Genomic DNA, 17,347 nt, shown 5'->3' with positions numbered 1-17,347 from the left:
TTTATTATATACATATTTACAACCCCCACCCCAGTTTTTGTTTGGTGCTCATAGCTATGGTGGTTCCCAATGCTGCTATTTTTTCACTCAAAGAAGCATCTTTGCTTACAAATCTGCCAAATTCAGCCTCTTCTAATTTTTTGTCTGCAACATGTCTCTTGTCAAGATCAGTATGTGTGTTGTATGCTATGTCATGGTCTCTACAAGCAGCATCTAGGGGATTAACACCAGGATCTCCTCTGTTTAATCTATGATCCAATTTTGTACCGGGACCACAATACTGATAGCCTGGAATGTGTAGTTCAAATGGCAGCTTGTTTATAATGTCATTAACAAGCCCCCGACCCTCAGAAATATTCCAAAATTTAGGTGGTAGAGTATTAATAATTTTTATGAGATATCCAATCCCCTTAGGGTCATTCACTATAAAATTAGACAATTTTGTGCTTATCATGTCCATAATTCCAACCTTTTCATTGTAAAAATTGTGGTTCCCAGCATTTTCCTCCCCAGCTATCACCAATAACCTATCTACAAGTTTCCTGACATCATCAACCCACACAAATTCTTTAGGCAGGGTGTTGTATTGTTTGATTCCACTGCCAGTCTTGATCTGTGACCATATGGGCTTGATTAAATTGTTGTATTTTGCCCCACTGCTAGACTTGACTCTTTTTTGCGTGGGATCATTGTTCTGGTATAGAGCATCTGATTTTATTAATATTTCTTTGTAATCCTCATAATCTTGCTCTGTATAGCTGCCAGGCCTTTTCCTAGTCATCAATTCCCACAATCCAGGTGTGCCGGTGTACTTAACAAAAGCACCTTTTTCTCCGAGACGAGATTCTGAATATACAATTATATCATCTCCCATAAATGTTACTCTGAAATTGCCAATTCTATGAATGATGCTCCCATCAAGCTCTGTGTCAGCATATAAGCCAAAAACCTCATCTTTGTTGTCTTTAGGTGTGCTTAAATATTTTTGAGCAAGAAGACCCAATTCAATAGGATCCTGTGTAGCTTCAATTCTTCTAGGAGCAATAGGACTAGGTGTATGAATACTGGAAAGTGGGGTGAATGGATAATCTAATATGTTCCTTGCAGCTACAGGTACGAGCTCTGTGATCAAATCTTGATTTTGCTCTGTAACAGTTTTGATATTCTTACCTAAATTATTAATAGCATCAATTACAGGCTGTTCTGTTTGTTTGTGTTTTTCATAAATTCCCCGGTTCTCTGATTTCCATCCCTTGAATCTTTTTACAAGATAATCTCTTAACTTAAGATCATCAATGATTGGCCTTTTCATGGTTATTTATATACGTCTCAACGTCTAGAAAATCGTTGATTTTACTTCTGTATTTGCCGCTACTGGGTGTTCTTGTCATATCAATTGTGACAAACCCATAACTGTCCTGGTTCCAGCACTTGCTGCAAAATTTAGAAAAATCATTGTAGCTCAAGTCCCCACCTACATATTCATCATGTATGTGTTTGAGGTTGGTATGATCTTGATGAAACACACATATAAAATTGCTGTTGTCTCGGATCAGTTGCTTCGGAATTTTTGAAAAAGTCTGTGCCAGGTAGAAGCAATCAATGTTTTTGTGCCGCCCCTGTGTAAAGAAATTTCTAACCTTGTTTTGATTATCCAGTATAATGTCATCAAACACAACAACAGAATTATCGAGACATTCATGAAGTGGCTTAACATCTGGTTCAAAAGTAGCAATATCCAATCCATCATATAGCTTCATCAGCTGCTGATATTTTAATTGTTCCAAGCTCTTAGAGAAAACATACAAGTGCCTGTTTTTCCAGTCTAACCAGTTGGGTGCCAATAAAAAATTATCAACCATTAGTGTAGTTTTGCCACAAGCAGATGGCCCAACAATAAGACACCTAATATTTTCAGGCAGCAAGTTGCCATTTCTTTTATTCTGTTGTTCAGGTTCTGGCAGCCTTTTTATAACATCCCAGGTGCTCATATTATTATTTTGTTTGCATCGATCCAGCTGTTTTCCGGATGACCCAGCCATTTGACAAATAACTTGTTGCCTTTTCTGCGGATGATTTTTTCTATGAGATAAGTGTCAGGCTGTTTAGTTTTGGTGAGTTCTTCTTCATAGAATCTGCCTTTGAGAATTTCTCCTCGATGATCTTTTATTATATATGTGTTAAGGGTCCCGGGTTTAACTTGAACCACTGTAAATAATTCTGTGCTCCAGTTTCTTGTAAAGCCTCTTTTGAATAAGTGCTTATATTTGCTGATTCTTACTTGATCACCCACCCTGTATTTGGTCCTTCTTGTTGTTGGCTGGTATCTAGGATAATAAACAGTCCTGATCAATTTTTGCTCATCAGATGAAGTTACTTCAGAGGGTTTCATGTTGATTGTGGAATGGACCGAGTTGTTATATTTATTTAGAAGTTCTGGAAGAATATTAATCCATTTATAATTACCTTGGAGGGTAAATTGTTTATACATAAGATTTTTTAGGGTTCTGTTGAATCTCTCTACAATTGAGGCCTTGAGATCACTGTAACTCGAGTAATGTTTTATTGCTTGGCTTTTAATAAATTGTTGAAACACTGAATTATAAAATTCTTTGCCATTATCTGTTTGCAAATAGCGTGGTGATCTTCCTGAATGATTGATGATTGTCCTGAGGGCTTCTGTAACACATTTTCCAGTCTTGGATTTGAGTGGCACAGCCCAGGCAAATTTTGAAAATGTGTCTATTACAGTAAGTAGATACTTGTAGCCCTTGTTGATTTTGTCTAAGTTTTTCAACTGTCCACTTGACAACTCAATCAAGTCGCTCTGCCATAAATCATCTATGCCCTTTGTGACTACTGGGAGTCTCTTAAAATTATGTCTGGCCTGTCTGTGTAATTCATCAACTATAATTTCTCTAGACATAATATGAAAACAAGAATATTGCAACTATGGGGTGTTCAGCAGCTGATACTGCAGGATTTTCTAAATATAATTTGTCCCCTATTTGTATTTTAAATTCCAGAGATCCATCATCTTCAATATAGGCTGTTTCTAATGTATTGGGATCTGTAAAATCCTCTAACTCTACACTGGTGACCTTTGCTTTGTTCTCAGCATTTGTTATTGATAAGGTAGGGTAGTGGTGTGCCTGTGGCTGATGCCAATATTTGATCTTGATTGGTCTCAATGTGCCCCCAACAAAAAACTGGTAATAAAATTGTGCAGGGGACAGCATATATATTTTGCCACCTGGTGTAAATGGTGAATCATATTCTTTGTTGGGGATGCTGTACAATTCAAGAATTACTGTATGTTTTGGATTCTCGATTATGCCAGTTATTTCTTTTTCTGCTGTAAGCAATCTGCTTGTTACAGATTCAAGATGCTCATTGATGGTCCTAACAACATCATCGTGGCCTGGCTTGATTTTTATGTCCACAACAAGTTTCTTGTATTGTTGCACAATCTCTTGAAGCTGGGTGGCAAAAACAGACAGAGCATTTGCTTGATTGGATTCCATGGTCCCTAGCTGTTGCTTGATATTAGCTACAATTTGCTGTAAATTTTCAACAACTGCCAATTTTGAATTTTGAGCAGTAAGATCATGGACCTGTCTTCTGATATCCTCAAACAGGGCATGCAGTTCATTAATATGTTGATTGGTTGGAAGAGTGGCCACTGTCTGAGTGAGTTGTTTGATCTCTGCTTGGATATTCTTGATATCTTCTGATTTCAATATGCGATTCACTGCTCTCTTAATATTTTTAAGTTCCTGTGATGTAGGAAGATTTGATACTGTATTTTGCAAAGATTCAAGTGCCAATTTCACATTATTTAATTCAGATGCATCAGCCACATTTTGCATAGCATTTTGGAGCAGGGCTATATCTGCCTGAGTGGGTGTGGATTGTTGTAAAATTTCAAGTTTTGTTTGGATATCATCGATCAAGTGATGAAAATGTGATAGTTCAGATTCAGTGTTGAGGTTTTCAAGTTTTGTGATCTGTTGCTGGACACTAACAAGGGTATCTACAATCCCAGGCAGGCGAGATTCTAGTACATTTGCCAAATCATTTTGCACTGCTGCTATTGTACCCTCAAGATGGGTTATGGTACTTTGAATTTTTCCAAAATCTTCATATGTTTCAAGTTGCAGCTTGATGTTGGCAACACTACGAGTTATTGCACTCAAAGCATCAGAAGATGGCAAATTGTTCATAAAATTTTCAAGTGTCTCAATTTTTTCTTTAACCTCGGCTATGGCATTGTGCAGAGGATCCAGATTAGGTATCTGGAGTGACTGAATCTGTTCTTTTAGAGTGGAAATCACTAGATCAAAATCTTCTTGTGATTTTATGCTTTTGACAATTGTTTGGAGCTGTGCCTGGACATTATTTATTTGCTCTTCCAATTGTTGTTTCAATTGCTCAGAGTTGGTGGCCTGGGTCTTAAATTTGGCTTGAAGAGCTGCTACAGCTTCTTCTAAACTTTGAAAATTATCTAATGTTGCCAGATCAGTATATTTCTGAAGCAGCAATTTGAGTTCAGAATCAATTTTAAGAAGAGGGTCCATGCATTGTGATTGTAAATTTGTAATTTCTAATTGAAGACTGGCATTGAGTGTGGTTTGTAAAGCTTGTAAATCACTTCTTAATTTCTTGACTCTGACATCAAGCATCAGAATCTCATCACTGTGATCTTCATGTCTTGTATGGCCAAATATATCATTAGGCATTTTCTTTTAGTGGTTATTTATTATAGAGTATCTGATTCTTAATTCTATAAAAAAGGGTATAAGCTTGTCATATGACCCAGGGACCTCAATATATAAGCAGTCACCAGCAGAAACAGTATATACAGTGCCAGAAATCATGTTTGAGTGCTTAATTCTATAAATATTTCTCCCTATTGAAATCTTGACATTGCCCTCAGGGGTTGTAATAAATTGCAATTGCCCACCTACAGGTAATTGGTAATGATTTAAATTATTGTTAAATATGTACAATATTTTGCCTGTTTGATCATCAACATCTGTAAGTATGCTGTTCAGATGAATAATTAACAAGCCACTCAGTTTAGACAGCATATCAGGAGAGGGTTGTGGTGTCGGCAGCTCCATAATAGCCTGTTTCTTGAACCCAAATAAGTTCATAGGCATGTTTATTTATTTCAAATCATGCTCTGTCATTGGGCATTGTTTGCCACTTCTCAAATCACAATGACCCCATGGTAAAGTATGTATGCCACATGATAAAATACATCTCTTATCATCATGTGGGTCCAGGGCCACTTTTCTTACAATATTTGAAGTCAATAAGTGATCCACACTCTGGATTCTGGATTCTGATGTTTTGATTGAATTCTGGGATTTGAGGCAATTTTCATAATCTTCAAATTGAAGATCTTTTTCAACAGTTACTTTGCCAATACCCTTGGCCTTTTTGGCAACAGTGCCACTACATGTCTCAAAAGTGTACATCTTGGCCCTTAACCCTGCAAATGCCACAATAACATCACCAAGTGTCTCATCTTTTAACTTGCCAGGCACCTTTTTGTTGTGGGGTTGAATCTTTGTATGTTCACTGGTATCAAAGTATTGAAACAATTCAGGCTGTGACATATCTTGATAAACATCTTCTGTTTGAATATCAAGAATAAAACTATCCGTGTCCATGTACAATAATTTTACACGATCACCATAAAAAGGTTTCAACACATCATAATACAATGTTAACATATGTAATTTGGACAATTCCAATATCGCAGCCCCTACATAAATAGGTTTATCAAACTTGATCTTTGTTTTCTTCATGTTGAAAAGTGCCATGTGCTCATCATAAATTTTTCTGTAATTGAAATTAGGCTTTGCAACCAATTTTTTGCTCCGGCTGGGGTCAGTAATTATTTTAACATCGGTATGTTTTCTGACATTTTCAATAGTTTTGCCATAGACAGAATTCACCATCAATTTAAACAAGGCCTTATCAAATTGGCTCTTTGCAGATGTTCGAAGCTCCGTGTTTGTATCAATGTATGGTTTCAACCATTCTGAGTGCCTGAACCTCAAAACTTTGCCAACTTTGGTCACTTGAACACCATGTTTCATCAGGAACTGGAGGTTTTTGTAATATATGACATAATCCTGTTTTGGCTCCAGGGTCATCATGAGCTTCTTCTGTTTAGAGCCAGGTGAGCACTGAACCTCGGGAATTGGGGGCAGATCAGAAAATATGTTGTGCAAATTATCTGGAATTGTCAGATCAACCTCTAAGAACAGGCCATAGTTACTGTCATCAAAATCTTTAAGATCTTCAATATTGAAATCTTCAACCCACTCAAGCCCTGCATATGGCAGTTTTTTCATCATGGCGTGACCATAGAGGCTGTTTGCATCTACATACACTATATAATTTGATGGCCGTGCTGGATCATAATCAGGCAGCATAATATGCTTGTTATTTGCTCTGGCATATCTCTGGGAACATTGCACCATCCCCCCTCTTATACATTTCTCCATAAACAGATACGTATCTTGATCGTGGATCAGATCCAATTGCATTTTAGTGTTGAAAAACATTGCGGCCCATGCTAGGCCCGGGGCACTGTAAAAATACACTGGGTCCAGTTTATAATTTTGCATAGAAGATTTTCTGAATGCCTGCAATATATCAGCTAAGAGGGTCACATCAAGTTTCAAATATGCCATGTGGTAATCACCAAATGTCTTGCAATTTAAATTGTTCCACATCAACTGGGCATGGTGATAATCATCATCAGTGATTCCAGATCCTCTGATTTTGCTGTAAAACTCTTCTTGTGGTGGCAGGGAACACTCATCAAATTTAGAAAAATCTGTAACATAGTCATATGGATATACACCCTTCCGCCTAATTAATTTCAGGTCCTGATTTGGAAACATAGAACATGTGATTTTGAATTGATCATCAGATAATTGACTGGCCAATGTAGCCAGGCTAGCAGATAAAAATCTGTAAGAATCAAGAAATCTTATGTGAATAGGAATACCATCAACTTTAATTATTTTGCTAATAGATATATATTTTTCATCATTTTCAGCTAAAATATTTAAATTCTGCTTGTTAAACCCCTCGTACCTGATCAGATGATGGAAATCATAATTGGATGCTCCATGGCAAAATATGGGGACAAATCTTGGTCTCTTGATCTGAATATTGCAGCTATTACACAGGGCCATTAAGAATTTACCATCTGTATGAGAATGGTGTTTCACCTTGATATTTGTATCTGAAAATTCAGAATCACATACCGGGCATTTTTCTGCATTGTTGAAATCTTCAATCTCTTCCTCTGTTAAAGGCAACATGGGCTTTGATTTTAATAAGATGTTAGATGCTATGTCACGGCACTCATTTTCTATTCTAAGTGCAAATTCTTTGATGGCATCTGGTCCCATGTATAAGTGTGGCTCACTAGCTACACCATCCTGTACAACCATATAACAAAAACTGGAAGGTTCATGTAGCTGGTATGGTGTACTTGAAGATTCTTCAGGATCTGGATTGCAGAATTCAAGAGGTTTGACGTTCGATTCAAAATCACAGACAATATATACTGGGTGTTCCAACGAGGCTTCATACTTTTTGAATTTGCAATTTTCACTTGGATTGGGCATCACCATATGAACAGGTTTATGGTTGCCACAGTATTTCAGATGCTCAATTAACTTGTTTTTAGCAACTTCTGCATTCACTTCCCGAACCCCATTTATTATTTTTTTACCATCAAATTCAGTTAAACATCTTCTGCACGACTTGAATATTGTATTGGATTTGCCTTGTTGTTTTCTCACTAAAGCTTCAAGACTGTGTATCAGAGTGTAATGATATGTATTATTCCCTTCAATTAAGAGCAGATCAATCGGAACAGCAGAATCATCATCAAGTGTACTGATTCTGAGAGGTGCTATCAAGCAATTGCCAGTGGAACAAATAAATACATTAATAGATAATTGTTTGCCATTGATGTGCCTGGCCTTTTTTTCAAATTTATCAATATTCTGAACAGACATTGGATATTCCAAACCCTCCATTGCATCGTCAAAAAGATGTTCATGTTGTTTGTAATAAGTTATTCTCTCAGGATGCCTTGAAACTGGATACAAAGCAGCTAAAATACACCACAAAAAGCATTTCTGGTCGGTATTTTCAATATTGACCACGGCTCTTTTGTTTTTGATATTGGCAGGTAATGGCAGATATGTAGAACCTTGTAATGGGTTGAATTCAGAAATATTAACATATAACTTGTGTGATGAACCGCATAGGCTCCATCCTGACTCTCTTGCAGCAAATTCAGAGTGTTTAATATTCAATTGCTCTATCAAACTGCTTATTATTTTGTCTGAATTTGTATTTGAATAAACCGGTACAGTTTCTGTTATGTGGGGTTGTGTAAATTTTGTGCCATTTGGTTTCTTATATTGAGTATACAATTTGAGGGACAGCTTATAAGAGCCATTTTGTGCATTTAGAATTGCCTGTATATCAGGTTTTTTACTGTTCAAAAAATTCTCAATACCACATCTTGGCTCTGATACAAACCGATAATCCCTAAGTTGGGCATTAAAACTGCTATGGATAGGTGCATGGCGTGGCTGCTTTGCAGGTGAAGCATTAACAGGTGTTTCATGCTTCCTTTTCAGACCAGATGTGGATGGTTGTGAGGGCAATGCTGATGACTGTACATAAGAATTACACTTATGCCATTTGTAATATGCCTTGCTTAATATTTTATGGCATCTTGGACACATTTTTGTGGCTTTTCTGCATTTCTTAGAGTTACAAATACGGCAATGCCTAGCCCAATGAGAACTAGATATATTTTTATTACACCGATTGCAATATTTTTGTTTTGGCATTTTTTCTTGTTGTTTATTATATAAGATTTTCTGGGCTTCAATTCAAAACTTTATACTTAATAAAAAATATCAGTTGGGTTCAGCAGTTAGTGGCTGAGCTGGTGCTTTTATACCCAAACAACAGCAGTAACTAGGTTTTGGTGATAGTTTTGCTGATGTACAACACACTTCACCAGGTTTAAAACCTCATCTCTATATCAACTAAATACAATTCAAAATTGGATTTTGAACTGTGCAATAAATATTCTGTAAGTCTCACTTGTGTTTATATTAACAGAACAATACAAAACCAGAATTGTATTCAGGATTGTATGTGTTCATACAAAAAAGCCATATTTTTGACAAGTTTATAAACAACAATCACACAGATATAGCTTTTACACACATGGCCGAATCTGTCTGAGCAGAGGAGGGAGGGGGGGGGGTTTCAGATTTGGGGGCTATCAACTAGCAGTAATTATTCTCAAAATCTCACTTGTGGACATATTATTTTGCCACATGTATTTCAATCTTAAATATTTTATCAGGACTCGAACCCCGAGCCTTTTGTTTACAAGGCAACAATATTATCATTTTGCCATCAGGGGAGGCTTCATATTTTATGAGGACTTAAACCCGAACCTCCACACCTGAAAAATTAGGGTATAAGCCCCTCTTGCCATTGTCTTAAGTATGGGTAAATCTATCTGTTGAGCCCTCGCCTTTTCTACACTAGAAATTCAGAATTTCTTAAAAATCAGAGCATATCACACCTGAAGAATTGGGGTACAGGCCCCATCTTGGCATTGTTTTAAGTGTAAGCAAATCTGATTGTTCAATCAAATAGCCTCGCCTTTTCTACACTTGTAAGTTGGGTTTATCCTATATACTTTTATACTACTACAGTAGATAAACATAACATGATTCCTGCATTTTACACTTAATTCTTTCAACTTAATGTATTTTTTACTGTGGTTATTCTATTTGAATACTGACTGAGCTTATTTGTGTTATTAACAGACAGGATTTCTATGCAAATGCATGTTTTTATTCTTATTGGAAGGCTAATTTCAAAGATAATTGATTTTTTATTTTCTCTCATAAATGTAGCAAGAGATTAGTTATACATATAAAGGTAAGATTACTAAAATTAAAAAGAGAGAGGTTTTGCCTGTTTTTTTATGTATTACAATTACATTTGTTACTGAAAAAAAAACATTTCCAGTATTTTGTTCACACACAAAATACGTGCTTTCCACATCAATAATAAGACTTGAAACCATACGAGTATATCATGCTATTATACAGGGCTACTATAAATGATTCATTCGATTTCAAAACACTGTATTTTCGAAAGTATTGCAAATACATATTGTGACGTTTTTCTTAGTTGCATGATCGCATTTGAGCAATTGAACTTATTACGCAACATAAAACTGCACAACTTTGTTCCAGCATTGAAACGCTGTTACGCTATGTGTCTGTTTATTTCGCCGATGACGTAATTTGCCGGAAGTTCCAATAGAGGGCAGTGTGGGGGGCAGTGTGGGGCTCTCTGCAACGGCTTGGTTGTTCTTCGAGAACGAATACAGACTTGCCCGACGACTCGCAAGGAAGCAACCTTTTAGCAATAAGCTCTTCACAGTTTCAACTCGTCGATGGGGGGATATTTTCTGGGGGCAAGTTTTGAACATTGAAATTCTCACTTACCAGACCTACGAGAGAAGATAACTTGCAAAGTGAGATACGGCGAACCTTTACAACGGGGATTGTGGTTACGATAAATCTGCATGATTACGTGTTCGACTTGCTGAACGAATGGAACTTTCCTGCAAGGCACGTACAACGTCGACATAGATCGTTTGCAAGGCAGAAACGGTCTTGGAAGAACTACGAGAACACCAATCTCAGATTTGTCACGCATGAGGCGCGTGGTGAAGCAGAGTCTACGAGTGAAGCAAAGGTAACCAAAACGGAAGAGGTTACTCATCCCCATTGAATAGCAGCAGCAACGGACAAATTGGAAGGTGATTTGACCAGGTTCCACTACATGTCAAGTCAAGAAAGGTAACCATGACGGAAGAGGTTACACGGCATCCCCAGATGATTCCAATATGGTAAAGAAGAGAATAGGAGAGTTTCCACTGCAGAACCGAGTCTTACCACAGAGTGCTGTGAACGAGAATGCATGGATCCGATGTCATGTGGTTTGATGTCTAACTGAGAACTCAAGGTACGTAAAATTGAACTGTTTTTGCAATTGTAGTTATTCAGTGCCCGAATCGCCTAAGCATTATCCTTGGAACGATAAGTGCAAATTAGTTTCTTCGGCGAGTAAAAAACTGAATTAGCAACATGACAAAATTGGCATATGTCGTCCGAAAGACCAGAGTCCCATCTAGTAGTACCTTTACTGGGTTGATTTGAATACGTCAAAGTTGACAATATCCTTGTGGAAAAGTTGGTCGCATGTTCTCAAACGAAAATAAGCCACGCACAACGAATTGTTACAGTACAAATGAGGGAGCATCAAATTCATTCATGTAATAATCAAAAGGATCTATTAAGTAAATATTGGTTAGGGTTCCAATATGCGGTATTTTAATGATATTTTTTGAATGGTCAGTTTTAGTATGAATTTGGAAACGTCCGTGGACTGTAATTAAATTACTGAGGCTGTAAGAACCTCATTTGTGGTAATTCATTACACAATTTAAATTGCCATTGTTTTTTGACGCAGCTCGTCTCAATATTTAGCGATTGTTATATGAATGTTGTATTTGATTGAATTGATCACGGGCAATCTCTGTTGCGCAGTCCGTTGATAATAAATGACCAAAAACTTTAAATTTATGTTATCTGTGTATACCCAAGAAACCAAGTTGTTAATGTAGAATTAATTGGGCGGATAACTTGGTGGGCTGTAATATTGTAGGCAAGTAAATGGGGCTTATGAGCGTTAGTAACGCATCTTTGGGAGAGAGAATTTAAATAAGTATTTTGAAGACTAAGTTTCCTTTCTTAATTGTTTACTACAAGTTTCAAGTTTGTCCTGCACGTATGTGTTAGGCTCGTGGATCCCATCTACGGGACTGAAGTGAGACGAACAACGTTTGATGAACTTCAAACTCATTATTTTGTATGTTGATCGGCGCGATATTAAATAAACAATTCTACTACTTCTGGGTCACCTTCCATTAAATTAAGATATTTGCATGAGCGCACCGATCACGTTACAATATATGAATGATACATGAAAATAACTGGAAACTTGCCAAGTTTTCCTCACATTCTACAAATGTTCTATGTTCTCTGGCCACACGACACACATCCAAGTGGTAGTAGAGTTCCACCCATATATATTGTAGCAATCCCCTGTCAATGGTCATCAGAGAAGCACTGATGCATTCCCTGAGCCTTCCCAGGTTTTTTTCTGTACTCTCTTCTGAATGCATGCTGCACTGCAATAACAGATGAACATCTCACATATTCCAACACACAAAAACTCTTTTCTCGGTTTGTTGCCATTTTGTACAGCTCGTACTGCCAACTGGTGTGTCACGATGCAAACTTGGTGAGTTTACAGTTATTTTCATGTATCATTCATATCTGTATGTGAAATACTTTGGAAAATACAGTGTTTTGAAATTGAATTAATTATTTATAGTAGCCCTGTACATAAATATATTGTGTAAAATTTGTGGTATGCAATTACTACCATGGGTGTGTTGGATCAAATGAAAGGAAATTAATAAGTTGTCAGTCCTTACACATGATAAGGCTGGACTACTTAAGTCATGGCCTTCGACCTTTGCAGCAGCAGGCACATTGGAAGCAAGAAAGACATGGGGAAGTAGAGACGGAAATCTTCCATTTTACTTTCAGCGGCAGTCTCTTCCTGCAACCGGTCAGGTGGTTGAAAAGACTGCTACAGTAGCTTCTTACAGTCTGCCTGTTAATCACACTGAGGTGTGAGAAGCAGATGAAAAGAGGGTCACATATGAACTGTGGCTCTGACAAGAGAATAAATACATGATTTGAAAATATAGAGATGAGAGATCAACCGAGCTGTCACTGCTACCCTTGCTATTCCTCAGCGCACATCACTAGTGTCAGTCCACAATAATTTGTATCAGTTGTTGTTGGTTCTTTTTATACTACTTTTGGCTAATCGTGACAATGGAAATGAATGGTGGTAAAATGGAATGAACAGAAAATACAAATGCATATGGATGACCCAACACAAAACATTACTGGGTTACACCCCTTACACCCTGATTTGTATCAGTTGCGTACTAGTGGCATGTTGCAGAAATGGAGCAACAACTCTTAAACAAGAAATAGAAGTGTGTTGTCCACACACATGTTTTATTGATGGCTTTCATCAGAGAGGAGTTGAAAATATTAAGTAGTAACATTATTGGCATTCTGTTGGCAGTCATGCCCAATTTCAAACACATTACCTAAATACTAACATGATAGTGATAGAACAGCTCAAAAAAAATTTTCACTACTATTTTTAAACATAGCATAAAATGTAGCTGCAGCTACAGATTTTGTAACTACAATGGAATCTCAATTTTACATTTTACAGGGGACTAAGCTGAAGAAACTTAGATGCTGGAAAATGTAAAATCGAGGAAAATTTTATGACTATTGCTATATTGGGACCATCAAGATTGAATGTATAATGCAGAAAATGTAAAATATGGGTTCCACTGTAGCTACAGTAGTGCTGCTACAATGACTTCTGACCTATTGTTGAAGAGTTCAGGAAAAATGAACGTAGTATATGCAAGGGGAGGGGGAAGGGGAGGATAACTTGATGGCATACCTCTAGTTCCTTAAATTACATCACTAATTTTCTATCACATGCTTGACTGCAATCTGTTTTCTATGATCCTTTACCAAATGATCCATTGATAAGATTACTCTTTATGCCTTACCTTCCTGTTGAAGTTGTGCTAAAAACATTGCTAAATATGTATCCGATATAAGTTCTGGCCCCGTCAGAAGTGAATTTAGATTGAACCATTGATAACCTAACTTTCGTACTGTGAACCAATGATCTTTATAATTGCATATATAAGCCTGCATGTCTCTGAAAGAAAAAAGATAAATAGTCAAAACAGAAAATATGCACATCAGTGTTTCTTATATGTAATCTAAAAATAAAAGTACTATCAATTGCAAGTGGACTGGAATTAAATGCTTACCAATGCTATTAAATTACATGCGTTGAAAATATATTTGACAGAACCATGATATGTGAATTATACATTTGAAGATTTAGGTAGGTCAATTTTCTGTCGTAGGTAGTGCTCTCTTTCGTTTCATACATTTGACACTTAGATTCATCGAAACATGTGTTTTTTGTAACTTTTCATATACATTTTCAGTACAGTTTTGCAATTAAAAGTTCTTTTTCTGAGTTTGACAAGCGTTGACTTACGTGGTTTTCTCCCCTTCACTTACCTTCATAAAAGCAATAACAAAATAGAAGAACTCAGTTTCAGATTATTTGTAAAAATATTGGATCTACAATAATAATGATTCCCTCCACGTCAGATCGATGAAGCTGTGGGTAGTTTTGCTTGACCATCACGTAAATTTTCTTATATTTTCACTATTAGTAACTCAACTCAAAACTTATTTCATTTTTTAACTGCCCTCTTGGATATAGTTGTGTTTTTATTCACCATGGTAAACAAAAACAAGTGCCTACAAGAGTTTTGATAATTTAAAAGGCTGAAAACCATGGGTGGCAATCTTTTACAACAGAAATGAGGAATTGCAGCTGAAGTTCAAAGTTCTTCATGACAATTTTTCACTCCAAAAGTGGAATTTTTTTTAAATTTATGAATTATAAGGTCAACTGTCAGACACAATTTTGATCATGGATACTCCTACCAGGGCCGACGGAAGGGAAGGCGAACCGTGCCACTGCCCAGAGCTGCAAAATTTGAAGAGAAGGAAAAAAACAAGCCTATTGAAAACTTGCAAGTTATATTATAATATTATATTATATAACTTGGAAGTTAATACATGCCAACCCACCATTTTGGAGTAACATATCAGTAGTCTCACTTGGAAACCACTGGGTGCCACAAGGTGGGAAAGAAGATTTCGTGCCTTAACTCTGTTGAGATATCAAGTGGGAAAGGTCAATGATGCGCTCCTTCAATGGTGACAATAAAACTGTCCAAATGGTCGCACATGAGGCTCAGTGTATTGGAAACCAGTTGTGTGGCTTTACATTCCTTTGCTCACTAGTTACCTGGTATGACTTTTTACTCCACGTAATGTAATGAGCAAATGTCTTCAAAACTGTAATCTACGATGTGTTAGATGATTTCTTGCAAACATATCAGCACTTTGAAAAAAGCAGGAGTGACGAAAAATTTCAGTTTCTTAGACTCCACTTGGCATCTTGGCAGGATCTCCCTTCCTCCACTCGTGGGGGCATGGGGGGATGGCGACCTGTGAGTCCCAGTTGATGGGAAAGAATTGGCATCGAATTTAGATATAGATGATCCAAAGATAGGCAATACTGTACAGGGTCGAAATCGAAAGAAGAAGCAGTTTCAGTATGATGAAACTGTTGAAGATCCACAAAAACGGTTGATTTTTATTACCAGGTCCTAGATGATTATTTTAGCTCTAAGAGAAAGATTTGAGCAGCTTAAACATCATAGTGAATTTTCAATTTCCTTTATGATATTAGTAAGCATAAAGACATGCCATCAGATCTTTTGTCTGAAAAATGTAGAAAACTTGCCAGAATGTTAACACATTAAGGCTACTGAAATAAAAGATGAACTAAAAGTGCTTTCGGCTATAATAGAACAATAACACCAAAGGAGACCTTAAACTGATAAAGGGTCATGATTTTACACCTAATGTGTGGGTAGAACTTCAAATTTATTAACTTTATCGGTAACCTTGACAGGTAGCGAACAAAGTTTTTTTGGAAATTAAGGCTAAAAAAAATACTATCTTTGGTCAATCATGTCTGAAACATGCTTGTTTCCATTTTAGGCAAGATAGCATTATACGAAAAAGAATATTACATGCAAATTTAAAGGTAAAGTTTTCTGTGCATATAGCACCATGTCATGAAGGCACATTTAGGGGATGTGGGGGTAGGGCCACACCCATTCTCGATCTCGGCCACTTTGGAGGTGATGTGATCAGCACCCCTCTCCGGCCATCTTTACCTTCCAGGATTGCACCCCAGGTACTCACTAATTTGAGGTTGGGTGAACCCCAGAGATACTTTATGCGGGGCCAATGCAGAAAAAAAATCAGACTTTAGATCACCCACGCAGGAGATCCGGGAATATTACATATAATTATTTTAAAAATACCATCATATATCACAAACCTACAACGATAAACCCTATGAACTCAAGGCTTAATTTCTTCCCTAATACTTGTTACATTTAAGATAAGTTTAAGAAAGAGAGAAAGTTTCCATAAAATATAATTTATAAAATTACTGTCACATTTTTTAAAGTTTAACTGTGGTCAAGCGAGATATCCTTTTGTGCTTAATAGTATCGAAATAGCGTAACAAGTCCCATTATTTATTTTATAGTTTGATGATTTACTTAGGAATATATTGATTTTCAATTTAGTGTTGCTGCATAATGACAGAGGGGGGGGGGGGTTGAAAGGGAGCAGCAACTGCTGCCACCGCCCAGTGGCATTACTAGCGCCCGCCCTGACTCTTATAGTATTTAGTAAAACCTTTGGGTTTCATTTTGTGGTTCAGACTTTTGTACATTTTAAAACTTCTCAGATACCTGTAAAAATGACAATGCAAAAATGCATACAATGAAAGAGAAAGTATTCCCATTCCATAATTTTACATTTTGTGGCTAATGCTTAACATCCAGGTGTCATAGTTGAAAACAAAGTTGTCAAAATTTGAATAGAAAAATTAAAAAATTAGAACGAGAGTGTAAATATTTCATAAATCAACCAGTATATTTCAGCTCTTCTTAAAGACTTATTTTGATTTTGATTTGATTTGCTTTATTTCACTTTGCTTTTGTGCCACTTTTGGCACAAAAGCAGGTAGCGAACAAAGTTTTTTTGGAAATTAAGGCTAAAAAAAATACTATCTTTGGTCAATCATGTCTGAAACATGCTTGTTTCCATTTTAGGCAAGATAGCATTATACGAAAAAGAATATTACATGCAAATTTAAAGGTAAAGTTTTCTGTGCATATAGCACCATGTCATGAAGGCACATTTAGGGGATGTGGGGGTAGGGCCACACCCATTCTCGATCTCGGCCACTTTGGAGGTGATGTGATCAGCACCCCTCTCCGGCCATCTTTACCTTCCAGGATTGCACCCCAGGTACTCACTAATTTGAGGTTGGGTGAACCCCAGAGATACTTTATGCGGGGCCAATGCAGAAAAAAAATCAGACTTTAGATCACCCACGCAGGAGATCC

The 17,347-nt window shown here is 36.9% G+C and overlaps 1 protein-coding gene across 2 annotated transcripts in view; it reads right to left on the bottom strand.

The window, feature by feature from the left end:
- The window catches only part of LOC145990925 (ataxin-3-like), a 44,094-nt gene that overhangs the window by 10,073 nt on the left and 16,674 nt on the right, over positions 1-17,347 (bottom strand). For both annotated transcript variants that reach the window (XM_083126461.1, XM_083126460.1), the window contains exon 4: positions 13,829-13,983. In XM_083126461.1, coding sequence (XP_082982587.1) covers positions 13,829-13,983 — 155 coding nt within the window. The remainder of the gene's footprint in view (positions 1-13,828; positions 13,984-17,347) is intronic.

The sequence above is a fragment of the Lepisma saccharinum genome, chromosome 8 (assembly GCF_977018435.1).
Source record: "Lepisma saccharinum chromosome 8, izLepSacc3.1, whole genome shotgun sequence".
NCBI classification, from domain to species: Eukaryota; Metazoa; Arthropoda; class Insecta; order Zygentoma; family Lepismatidae; genus Lepisma; species Lepisma saccharinum.
The sequence above is the reverse complement of the archived record's forward strand: the minus strand, read 5'-3'. Positions and strand labels throughout refer to the sequence as shown.